Below are 12,379 nucleotides of genomic sequence, written 5' to 3'. Positions count from 1 at the left end.
TCCTCCTCCTCCAGGAGGTCAACTCCGTGTGGAGGACAGGAAGAAGAAGTCAACTCAATGCCGCTCACGACATTTATTTATTAATTCACCACCGATATCTGGACCTCAGAGCACCGACCGATGAGCAGCGGTGTGTGTCGGAGGCTCCTGCGGGCCGCCGGCTCCTCTCCGGCGGCCTCCCCGTCCTCCCGCTGCAGCCCGCGGGCCGGGCCGAGGGGGGAGCCCCGCAGAGGGCTGTCGGCGTCCGGCGGCACCGTGAACGTGTTCGACAGGGAGATGAAGAAGAGGCAAAAGAACTGGTCCGCGTCGCTGCAGGACGGACACAAGTACGACTACCTGCGGGACGAGGTGGGACCTGCTGCTCAGCACTCCTCGAGAAAATATAACTTTTATTTTTTAATCTCCAGAAATGAAATTAAAATGCAAGATCTGTATGGATTAGTTAACTTCAAACCCAGAGCCAATTAATTGGATTTTTTTCCTCCAAAAATGTAAACAAATAACATATTTCTAATGACATATTTGTAATTAAGTGCAATTGGTGTACTATAAAACCAATATCTGGAGTTAGTTAGTTTTATAATTGCTTTCAGTTTTTTTTGTGCATATATTGGTCATTTAAAAAATATGATTCTTATATTTTTTTATATTTCATAAATATATATATATTATTTGTTTGATTGATCCAAGAATCCCTCTATACATTTATTGTATTTTGTATAATTGTATATGCGACAACTAAACTCTCTCTCTATATATATATATTATTATTATGTATTTTTTTATTTTATTTTTTATTTTTTATTTTGAAATGTTAAAAAGGAAAATGACATGGGAGATTTGAACCTCTTAGTTTGATGTTTGTCCTGCAGGTTGGCAGTCGAGTGGCAGATCGGGTCTATGACATTGCGAGGTGAGTTCATGGCGAACACACACACGCACACACACACGCACACACACACAAACATTCTTTCCCGTCTCCTCAGGACGTTTCCTCTGGCTCTGGACATCGGCAGTGGGAAAAGTCACATCGCAGAGCATTTGAGCAAGGTGCAGTGTGCACACCTGTTGGTCCTGGTTGGTCCTGATTGGTCCTCAGTGACCCAAATGACCTCATCAACTGAGCGTAAACACTTTTCACTGTTCTCTCTTTGTTGTTTCCAGGACGTCGTGGAGCGTTTGGTCCTCACAGACGTCTCGGAGGAAACTCTGGTGAGACCTGACACGATAAAGACTGTTATCTCCTGAGGTCTCAGAATGATCGCCGGCTTCCGTTATTCGAGTGCAAAACGATGGACGCCGCCGACGTGAATCTTTTTCTCGATGTTTTTCGCTCCGCAGAGACGAGCGAGACGGAGTGAAATCCCGACGCGCCGCGTTCTCGCCGACGAAGAGTTCCTGCCGTTTAAGGAGAACACGTTCGACCTGGTAGTGAGCAGCTTGAGGTGATTCACGCTGGATTCTGCACGATGGTTCAGGAGACTTATATAGATATATATATATATATATATATATGCAATTTATTTATATGTATATATATATATATATTTTAAAAAGAAAAGAAAAAATGATATATAAAAGGAAATATATATATTTCTATATTTAATATATATATTTCAAAGAAATAATTAAATGTGAATATATATATATATAGATATAGTTTTTTTATATATACATATAGTTTTTGTACATATAAATACACAGAAAATAATTCTATACATATATTACATTCTCTGATAAAAGTTACTAATTATTCTGACTGACCTTTTTTTGGGGTCTTTTTTCCACCTCGTCTCTCCATCTCATCAACATGTTTCTTCTCATTCAGTCGTAGATTTTAAATGTAAAGTATTTATGTCTTTTTATTCCAAAAGAAAACAGTAGCTGTAATAAAGTACTTTCCATTTCCTTTGTCCTCCCGTCAGTCTGCACTGGGTCAACGACCTGCCCGGAGCCCTGAAGCAGGTGAGACTCCACCTGGAGCAGTTAGAGTCATTGGAGGATAACTCGACCCACCCACGGGAAACTGAAAGAAACACTGACGAGTTTCTCGTGTTTTATTTCCACTCGTCTGAAACACGAGGAACAGGAAGTGTTTCTGTTCCTCATCAACGAGGTCCAGCGCCGTGTGTTTTCCCATCATGCTCTTGGCTTCCTGTCGGTCGAGGGTTAAATACCCAGAAGCCCTGAACACCTGATGGCCATGACTCACCTGTGTCCTCCTACTCTTCTTCTTCTTCCTCCTCCTTCTTCCCCTCCTCCTCCTCCTCAGATCCAATATGCGCTGAAGCCTGACGGGGTGTTCATCGGGGCGATGGTGGGCGGGGAGTCACTGTACGAGCTGCGCTGCTCCCTCCAGCTGGCGGAGAGTGAGAGGGAGGGGGGCTTCTCCCCTCACGTGTCGCCCTACACCGCCGTCACGGACCTGGGCCACCTGCTGGGCCGGGCCGGCTTCACCATGCTCACAGTGGTGAGGCAGCAGCTGCTCAATGCTGGTTCACCGGTTTAACTTCTATGGTTTTACTTATTTTTACCATATTATGGTATATATATATATATATATATATATATATATATATATATATTATATGTGTGTATATATATTTATAATTATTTGTTTTTCCACCTAAACATGCATACATTATCAAATGAAGTTTAGATTTTTACTTAATTATTGCTGACATTTTTTTCCCTTCAGATTAATCGTAAATATACAATTGGTAACTCTGTAAACGATGTTATGTCAAAAATAAACAAAGATAAGAAAATATAATGTATACAATAAAACAATACGTACATCTTTAAGAATCTATGTTTATACATCTATTATTGGAAATAAAATGAGACTGAAATAATACAATTAAACGGTTAGTATTAGAACTTATCCTTTATGATTTTTACGTGTTTTAACTCTTAATAAAACTCACCTGTCTTTCTTTCTCTTCAGGACATTGACGACGTTCAGATTCTCTATCCGGGAATCTTTGAAGTCATGACCGACCTCCAAGGTAAAATAAACAGCTTTATGTGAAGAGGTGACTTTATTTAATTTGTATACAACATCAAAGTGTAAGAATCTGAATCCAGCTGCATATCAAAACTGTCAATGTAATAAAAACACAGTTTAACATTTTATTTATATATAAGTGTGTGTACATATATATATATATAAATAATTAAAAATATATATATATATAAAAGAAAATATATATATTTTAAAGTAATATATATTTAAATATATATCTATTTAAAAAAGAAAATATATATATGTTAAAATATATATCTATATATATTATAACTATATGTTTATTTTTTAATGTATTTTTATTTATTTATATAATAAATATATTTATAGATATATATATATTTATATATTTAAAAATATATATTTATTTTTAAAAGATATATATATTTATATATATTTATATACACACACATAAATAAACAATAAAACCTATTTATATATAGAGAGGACAAAATGTTATTTATGTGCTAGTTTTATAGTTTTACGTTCCTTAAACTCGGTAATTTAAGCTGAAAAGAGGCTCTGAGTTTCTTGAAGGAGCTCAGAGAGTCTTCGTATTGGTTCCACCGGTGCAGGTTTTTTACCGATTGAAGCAGCTGACAATGTTGTCGTTGAATATCTGGCATGAATCTGAATTCATGGTTTTCAGGCCTTCCGAAACCAAATGTGACCTTTTGACCTTTCTGTCCTCCGCCTGTAGGGATGGGCGAGAGCAACTGTGCCTGGAACCGGAGGTCGCTGCTGCACAGAGACTCCATGTTGGCGGCAGCAGCCGTTTACAAAGGTGAGTCAACGCAGAAGAAAACACAACAACAACAACAACAACAGCTTCGTCCAGTCGGCTCTCACAGCTGCACATTTAATACGTAGTAGATATTTATTTCCAGCTGAACACACACACAGACACACACACACAGTCTCTCTCTCTCACACAAACGCACACATACACACACACACAGTCTCTCACACACACACACACACAGTCTCTCTCTCACACACGCACACTATATATATATATATATTTATATGTTTTATAATATTTCCGTCTTCATGATGAACCGATGGGTCTCGGAGCTGTGGTCCCATGTGTGGATTTGCTGACAATAACACAAAATAAAGCCGTTTCTTGCGGCTGTAATTGTGATACTTCTGTTTTCTTGGTTCTCATTTCTTTATTAAACCAGACCCCGGGTCTGTTGTTCATCACTGACGCATCAGGTTGGAGATCAAACCGCCGGCTCGACTTCCTCTTTCTCAGACACGCGAGGCGCTTTTATTTTGAAAGGTTAACTTACAATACAAGTTATAATACCAGAGTCGTACAATACTTGGTCACATACTGTAAAAATCCTGCATTTTAATTTTTTACTCACAAAAATACTAACATTTACGTTCTAAAATTAAAAGCACTCATCATGCACAACGGTCCGTTTCAGAATAATATACGTTATGTTATTTAATTATGAACATTGATGCATTTTGTGGGCTTATCACCTGCAGCTGGTAAAGGTGGAGCGACATTTTAATTACTTTATATACTTCTGGGTAGTTTAACTTATAATAATAATAATAATAAATCAGTTGGTTATCATTTTTATGAAAAATATGAATCTGAAAGGCAGTCAAAAAATAAAAGTTTGTATATATATATATAAAGTACAATATTTCCCTCTGAAAAATAAAAGGGAAATACTCAAGTAAAGCATCTGTAAATATACTTGGTCAGTTTCAATGATCACACCATTATTGATTTATTGTATATATTGTTCTGGTTGGTCTCTAACCAGCACGAAGATTAGCTTAGCACAAAGACTGGAAGCGGAGGGAAACTTCTAGCCTAGCCTATCGACAGTGTAGCTTCCTCATTGTTGTCTGGATGTTTCAGAGATGTACGGTAACGAGGACGGCGCCGTCCCAGCCACCTTCGACATCCTCTACATGATTGGCTGGAAGCCTCACGAGTCCCAGGTGAGACGTGTTCTGCAGGAGCAACAGGTGTTGACAACGTTTGGGATTTGTGTAAATCTTTTGGAAAAAGTGGTGTTTGTGAAACGACACTAACCAGAGTTCAACAGTGAATCAAACAATCTGGGCAGGGTTATGTTTCTTTAATTTAATATATTTATTTATATATATGAATTAAATTCTGGTTATTGTTTGTGTGTTTATATAAATGTATTTATATATATATATATTTAAAAAAGAAAAATTCTATATATTTATAATTTGTTTTAAATATATAAAACTGTTTATTTTATTTTGTTATTGTTTGTGTGTGTACATATATATATATATATATAAAAATAAAATGTAAAACTGGTTTTAATTGTTTACATATTTCTTTTGTCTTTTTTCAGGCCAAACCAGCGAAGCGCGGCTCAGCCAACGTGTCGTTTAAGGATTTGTCATAGATCGGCCAGCCGACCCACACGGACACGTCCTTGAGCAACATGAGCCACTGCAGACTGTAGATAATGTATTTTATTTAAACAACTATGTTTTGTTGCCGAATTAAACGCCCAGAAGATGTGTTGTCTGGAATGAAGTGAGCGATTTAAAAAATAAATAAAAACACTTTAAAAAAGGCATCCCTGAGAACATTATTAAATTCACTTTTAGAAATCAACAGCCAATCAGACGCTGACTCAGTCACCCACACAGCAGCCTGCTACGACTATTCAGCGTTGATATGTAACTACATTTACCCAAGTACACTTGAGGTACTTTTACTCAACTAGAGTATTTATATATCAAACTAAACATGTCCAACCTGTGAAAAACTAAATGAGTTCATTACATGTAAAGAGAACGATCAAACGGCCCCAGACAATTCATCTGGATTTATTATACTTTATTTTAAAAAAATTGAAATGATTGTTGTATGAAAAAAATCAAAGATTCATTTGTAAAAAATAAAATAATAATAGTGTGTACAAACAGTGACAACATAGGAAGTCGTGCCGGAGTGATTCCTATCGTGTGTTTTCAAGATCCACATCGGTTCACTTTTTGCAAACGTACAGATTTCGAGTGAAGTAAAAAAATAAAAAGTGTATTTTCCACCAACACTCCCGTCATAACTTCCTGTTGGGTAAAAACAGAAGGCCGTTTTCACCGCAGGCCACTCGACGAGCACGGCGGGCTGCAGAGATGCTGCTCGCTCTCTTCTTCCTCCTCCCGGGACGCTTCAGTTCCGTCGGTAAGAACGTCTCACTCGTCAGCTTTATAATCAGCATGCTTTTTAATGCGGTTTTGGCATCAATAAAGTTCAGAAGTTAACTGTCAACATTAGCTAGCTTGACATATAATAATAATACATTTTATTCATACAGCGCTTTTCATAATTATCAGACACTTTAAAATCACAGATATAAAGTAATTTCGACGATAAACCGAAGATTAAACTTATTTTATATATATAGATATGTTTTTTTAATGTGTTTTATCGATTGATTTGATCGTTTCATCCACACAGTTGTGTATCAGGGTTTAAGTCTTACCTCATAAGTTAAATTAAATACTAAAACAATATTGAGTTTGTGCCTCACTGCTGATGCTTTAGCCGTCCAAATAATAATAATAATCATAATAGATTAAGTTATTTTTATTATAATAATACTGTTTACCCATCAAAATAAGAATAATAAATAAAGTTATTATAATTATAATTATTGTGTTTATTTGTCCAAATAATAATATTAATAATGAATAAAGTTATTATAATTATAAATATTGTGTTTATTCGTCCAAATAATAATATTAATAATGAATAAAGTTATTATTATAATTGTTGTGTTTATTCGTCCAAATAATAATATTAATTATGAATAAAATTATAATTATTATAATTATTGTGTTTATTCGTCCAAATAATAATATTAATTATGAATAAAATTATAATTATTATAATTATTGTGTTTATCCGTCTAAATAATATTAATTATGAATAAAGTTATTATTATAATTATTGTGTTTATTCGTCCAAATAATAATATTAATTATGAATAAAATTATAATTATTATAATTATTGTGTTTATCCGTCTAAATAATATTAATTATGAATAAAGTTATTATTATAATTATTGTGTTTATTCGTCCAAATAATAATATTAATTATGAATAAAATAATAATTATTATAATTATTGTGTTTATCCGTCTAAATAATATGAATAATGAATAAAGTTATTATTATAATTATGATAATTATTGTTATTACGCCACAGAGCTCCGTGAGAGGACGGCGCTGCAGAACTCGGTGGCCACGCTGCCCTGCGCTCACCAGACGGGCGACGTGGCGTGGAGCCGCTTCGTGAACGGCGAGCCGGTGACCCTCGTCACGATCCAAAATGGCGTTGAGAAAAGAAAAATGTCCGACGGGCGCTTCGGTTCCCTGGCAGATAACTCGCTGGTCATCAGGAATGTGACGCCCTTCGACGCCACGATGTACCTGTGTAACAACAGCAAGGTGTATCTGAGCGTGACGACGGACACCAAGATGGCGGCTCCCGCGAAACGGCCGCGCAACGGCCCCCGACCCGGCCGGGAGGGAACCGCTGAAGACGCGGAGAACCCGCCAGCCTCGGGCCTTTGGGAGGTGCCGGTCGGTGTCGCGGTCGGTGTTGTGGGCGGAGCCGCGTTGACGCTCCTCGTGGTCTTAACTGTGAAATTCTGCTTCAAAAACCGAGCGGAGAAAACCGCCATCTTGGACCCAACGGGCCCCGAGGCGACCTACGAGGAGATTCAAGGGGCCGAGCCTTATTTTGAAAATCCATACGACTTCCCGAGCGTGGGTGAAACGACACGCAGCTCCACCGCCGCATACAACATGTGTATTATAACACCCAATAATAATCTGAATAATAATCTGTACAGCACTGGGGACAACCTCAGTGAGCAGTGCGTGTATTCCCTCGCCCAAAACCCAGTAAAGACAGGACATGAGAGAGAGTGAGGCGCTGTTCAGAAAAGGCTGTTTTTGTTGTTTCCGTCTAACTTTGAATTAATAATCTTTCTTGTGCAGCAAAAACATGTGGAAGTTGTGTCATGTGACCTTGGCATTACTTCCTTAATTTCTCTCTATTTTTCTGTTTTACTTATGTGCATTAAAACTGACCTGGAGGACCACGTGAGTGCTTTTAGTCCCATTTAGAGAATGGCCTCTAGTGGCCGAACATAGTATTACAACGTGATCCAATTGATACTGACGAAAAACTCATTAACTCTTTTTTTTCATCCGTTTTCACTGGTTAACATGTTTCGTTTTTAAGTCATAAATATAGAAGCTGTTTTAATAAATATTATGTATAAATGTGTCTGCCGGGTTAATCTAACCATCATGGTTTTATCAAATTTAAAGTGTAGTTACGCGCTACCAGCTGCATGTGGAGACATTGGAACAGCTGTCTATTTATAAAGCATTCGTAGTTCTATTAGTATTTTACTTGTAATTTTTGTACGTATTTTATTCTATTTAATGTGTTATACTATCTGGACCTTGAGTCTGATTGATTGATTGATTGATTGACGAGAAATTGAAGCATCAGAATTAGTTTTCTAGTTAATTCACATTTTGTCGCGTTGAGGAATGAAAATACTTGAACGTTGAAAAGCTTGACTACTTTGTAAATGCTCCTCCTGTTAAATAAAGAAACTAAACTTTAAAGCTAATTTTCTAAATAAGTAAATACAATCTTTTGAGTCATAAACATCATGTTGAGCAACTTCCTCAGTTTCTGTAAAAGATAAATAAAAAGTTGCTGCTTAAGTCTCCTATAAAAGGCTTCATATTGATTTATTTGAACACATAATGACTGTTGCTGCAGCCGTCAGAAGCTGTGCGTGATGAGCGGCTCCCTGTGGCGGGCGAGGACGACCTCATCGATGTGCAGAGAGCTGGTCTTCAGCTCCACGTTCTCCTGCAGCTCCCCCTGGCATCGAACCAGCGCCCTCTGCTCCTCCTCTGATTGGGCCGCAGCCTGGCTCAGCCTGAGGGCGCCGAGACAAGGAGATTAAGCCACGCGCCAGGGATTTATTATCAGTAAATAATTCATCATCGAGGTGAAGATATACATTTATATAATATAATTGTGTAGAATATATGATCTAGATGTCTCAGTACAGTAGAAATATGTGTCCAGTCTGGCGTCATTAAACTTCCATGTGTGTGTGTGTGTGTGTGTGTGTCCTGGCCGTACTGGTGGATGTGAGCGTTGAGCTGCTGGACCTCGGCGTGCAGCTGGCACTGCGCCCGGTCCAGGCATTGCTCCTTGGAGGGTCTCTGGAGCCGCAGGGCCAGACGGGCCTGAGCCAGACCCAGAACACACCGGTTCTCTGAGATGGCGGCCTGGAGGTCCTCTCTGATCTGCTGCTGGCCGGCCAGCTCACACCGGATCTAGGGGGGCACGTTGAGGTTATATCAATCTACTCTGACTCAAAGAATATATAATACATTAAGTATACATATAGACATATACATATATATATATATATTAACATTTATTATTTATTTATTTATTTTGTACTTTTTCGCCTTACTTGTTTTTATTACTTTACATTATAAATAATCACGAGTGCAGAATACATAATACATTAAGTATATTTATTTATTTATTAATTTAGTACCTTTTCTACTTGTTTTTATTACTTTAAATTCTAAATATTCACGAGTGCAAACTATAGAACACATTAAGTATATTTATTTATTTATTATTTAATTTTGAATTTTGTACTTTTTCTCCTTACTTGTGTTTATCTTTTGCTGTTTTAAAAAAATTATAATTTCTGCATCTACATTTGTTATAAGTTAATATTTACAGCTACGAGCAACATACAAAGACCAGTTTCAGGTCATTTGGGTGAAGCAACCCTTTAAACACAGCGGATCGAGTTCAGAGTCGATGGCTTTAATCCTAAAGTCCGTAACGCCTACCGTGGCCAGCTGCTCCGTCATCTGTCTCCTGGCGCTCTTGATCTCCCAGACGTTGAGCTGGAGGGCCGCCGCCGTGGCCCGGGCCTGCTTCTTCACGTCGGCCTCCGTCTGCTCCAGGAGGGACTCCACCGCGGCCCTCAGGGCCAGGGAGTCGGCCTTCTGCTGCTCCGCTCGGGCCATGAGGATTTCGGTGATGTTCTCCCACTGCACCGGGAGCACCGACAGGCTGAGGAGATAACGACGTGTTCCTCAAGTACAAAGCATCCCTGTAGATCTGTGAAGAGGAGTACGATTGACCCCCGCCCCCCGGTGTTGACCCCTCGTCCCGGTAGTTCACCTCGGCAGCAGCGCCGGGCCGCGGTTGGGCCGGTTCTGCGTGCACCGGGTGGTCATTAAAACACAGGAGTTGTCGATGCTCTGAGCCTCAGATTTCTCCTGCAGATCCTGCTGCAGCTTGGACTGAACGGATCGGTTCAATCTGGAACGACATCAACGGACTGTTGGGGAAAAAATCTTCCCCCCTTCCTCCTCTTCCTCTTCCTCCTCCTCACATGACCATCACCACCACCAGGAGCAAGGCCTTCTTCTCTCACCGGAGCTGCTCGGCGATCTTCCGTGCCGCGGTCTGCAGGAGGAGCGTCGCCGCCTCGATGACCTCCCGCTCCCTCAGCAGCTCTCGGTCCACCTGGTCGTGGCGCCTCTCGGACGGGGAGCGCTTCATTCTGCGGGGCGACGGAAACAAACAACGACAACAAAAAGAGCGTCACTTCGTCGGCCAAATATCTGGAATCTCTCGCGTCGAGCGGTGTATGCAGAACTCATGTGAGCAGCTAAATAAAAGCAAAGTGGAAAACATCTTCCTCCTCCTCTCCGTCACGGCCCGGCACCAACCTCTCCTCCAGACAGACAACGGTGATTCTCAGAGGCTCTTGGCACGCCTCCAGGGCTCTCGCCTCTCTGCTCTGCGACGCCAGGAGAAGGTCCATCTCCACGATGGTCTCACCCAGCTTCGTCTCCAACTCCTTCTGCAGAAACTGGATGTCTCTGACCCGCTGACCTTGGACGGCAAAGGGGACCCACAAGGTCACGCCACGGTCCACCTCGGCGGCCTCCATGGTGGACAACACGGGTCCCCCGTCACTCACCCAGCCCCTTGCTGTCGTCGCTCTGCATGCGCTTGCACACGGCGTCCGTGTCCTCGATCAACTTCACGCACGCCACTCTGAGGAGCTCCGAGTGGAGTCGCTTGAACTCCATGTTCTCTCGATTGGATTCATCACCCTGCTGGGTACTGCAGTCCGAGACAGACATTGTTCTAGCTTCAAAACAGGGGGTTGGGGGGAGGGGAAGACAATGTATTATTATTTTATTATTAAGACAATCAATATTTTTACATTTGACTATTTTTTATTATTTCAAAATATGAGGCTAGAAAAAGCATTTCTACAGATATTGACTGACAATATTACTATTATTATTATTATTATTATTATTGAGAACAGGCATTGCATGGGTGAGGAGGGGAGACATTGTATTATTGTTTTATTCAGACAATCAATATTTTTTATATTTGACTATTTGTTAGAATTCAAATTATGAGGAGAGCAAAAGCATTTCTACAGATATTGACTGACAATAATATTATTATTATTATTATTATTATTATTGAGAACAGGCATTGTACGGGTAAGCTAGCTTCAAATAAAAAGGCTATCAATACATTTAAATGATCTAAAAAAGATTTGTGAGTGAAACTTATTGAATTGAGATGGATGTTGTTGTTTTTTTACATGTATACAAGATTCTTGTTGTTAATATCTTTATGAGTTTTCCTCCATTCAAATAAAGTTAAATACATTCTTTTAAAGCGTTTATATTCCTGGTGATTATACCATTAAAACAGCAAAGAAAGTCACTAAAAAGGGGGACAGGTTTGAGTTTATCCAGCACTAAATAAGCTAGCTAAATCACAAATTGAAATTAAGTTGGTTTGAAAAAACACAACGTGTTGTTTCCCACTTTCGTTTTAACAACACTTAAAATAAGACTTTAATAAATAAATAATAAAGAGCTAAAACACAAACAAACCAACAAACAAACAAATAAACAACCGGTAGTTTTTTACAACCGTTTCCGGTTCTCCTCACCTCGCAGGCGGTGCAGTTGAAGAACTCCCAAATGTCTCGTGCACTGACGTCAACGTAAGTAAGTTTCTATGGCAACGGGTGATACGTCTTTAACTATGTTTAGGCACAAGTAAATACATAAATACGTACATAATTAAATAAGTAAATATAACAATGATAAAATAAATAAAATAAGTCTGAATATATACAACGCATACACTATTAATAATATAATAATATAAAATATACATGTGTATTTAGACTTATTTTCTTTTCTTATTATTCTCACTAGTGCATG

General features: G+C 38.9%; 3 protein-coding genes across 3 annotated transcripts; 2 read left to right on the top strand and 1 right to left on the bottom strand.

The window, feature by feature from the left end:
- The first annotated feature begins 48 nt into the window (after positions 1–48).
- ndufaf5 (NADH:ubiquinone oxidoreductase complex assembly factor 5) lies at positions 49–5,613 on the top strand. The gene is made up of 11 exons (XM_056408972.1): positions 49–348; positions 873–913; positions 987–1,050; positions 1,165–1,212; positions 1,342–1,445; positions 1,926–1,965; positions 2,273–2,470; positions 2,948–3,008; positions 3,726–3,809; positions 4,911–4,993; positions 5,383–5,613. Exons 1-11 carry the CDS (start codon positions 121–123, stop codon positions 5,434–5,436), a joined length of 1,005 nt encoding a protein of 334 aa, XP_056264947.1. The 5' UTR covers positions 49–120; the 3' UTR covers positions 5,437–5,613.
- Positions 5,614–5,698: 85 nt separating this feature from the next.
- LOC130189939 (uncharacterized) lies at positions 5,699–8,149 on the top strand. Its single transcript, XM_056408973.1, has 2 exons — positions 5,699–6,224; positions 7,251–8,149. The coding sequence occupies exons 1-2, from the start codon at positions 6,176–6,178 to the stop codon at positions 7,976–7,978; spliced, it is 777 nt and encodes a 258-aa protein (XP_056264948.1). The 5' UTR covers positions 5,699–6,175; the 3' UTR covers positions 7,979–8,149.
- Positions 8,150–8,620: 471 nt separating this feature from the next.
- LOC130189940 (tektin-1-like) lies at positions 8,621–11,807 on the bottom strand. Its single transcript, XM_056408974.1, has 7 exons — positions 11,101–11,807; positions 10,847–11,012; positions 10,549–10,677; positions 10,293–10,433; positions 9,956–10,181; positions 9,222–9,418; positions 8,621–9,012 (listed from the first exon to the last, which is right to left on the bottom strand). The coding sequence occupies exons 1-7, from the start codon at positions 11,264–11,266 to the stop codon at positions 8,853–8,855; spliced, it is 1,185 nt and encodes a 394-aa protein (XP_056264949.1). The 5' UTR covers positions 11,267–11,807; the 3' UTR covers positions 8,621–8,852.
- Between the last annotated feature and the right edge of the window lie 572 nt (positions 11,808–12,379).

The sequence above is a fragment of the Pseudoliparis swirei genome, chromosome 24 (assembly GCF_029220125.1).
Source record: "Pseudoliparis swirei isolate HS2019 ecotype Mariana Trench chromosome 24, NWPU_hadal_v1, whole genome shotgun sequence".
Lineage (NCBI taxonomy): Eukaryota > Metazoa > Chordata > Actinopteri > Perciformes > Liparidae > Pseudoliparis > Pseudoliparis swirei.
The sequence above is the reverse complement of the archived record's forward strand: the minus strand, read 5'-3'. Positions and strand labels throughout refer to the sequence as shown.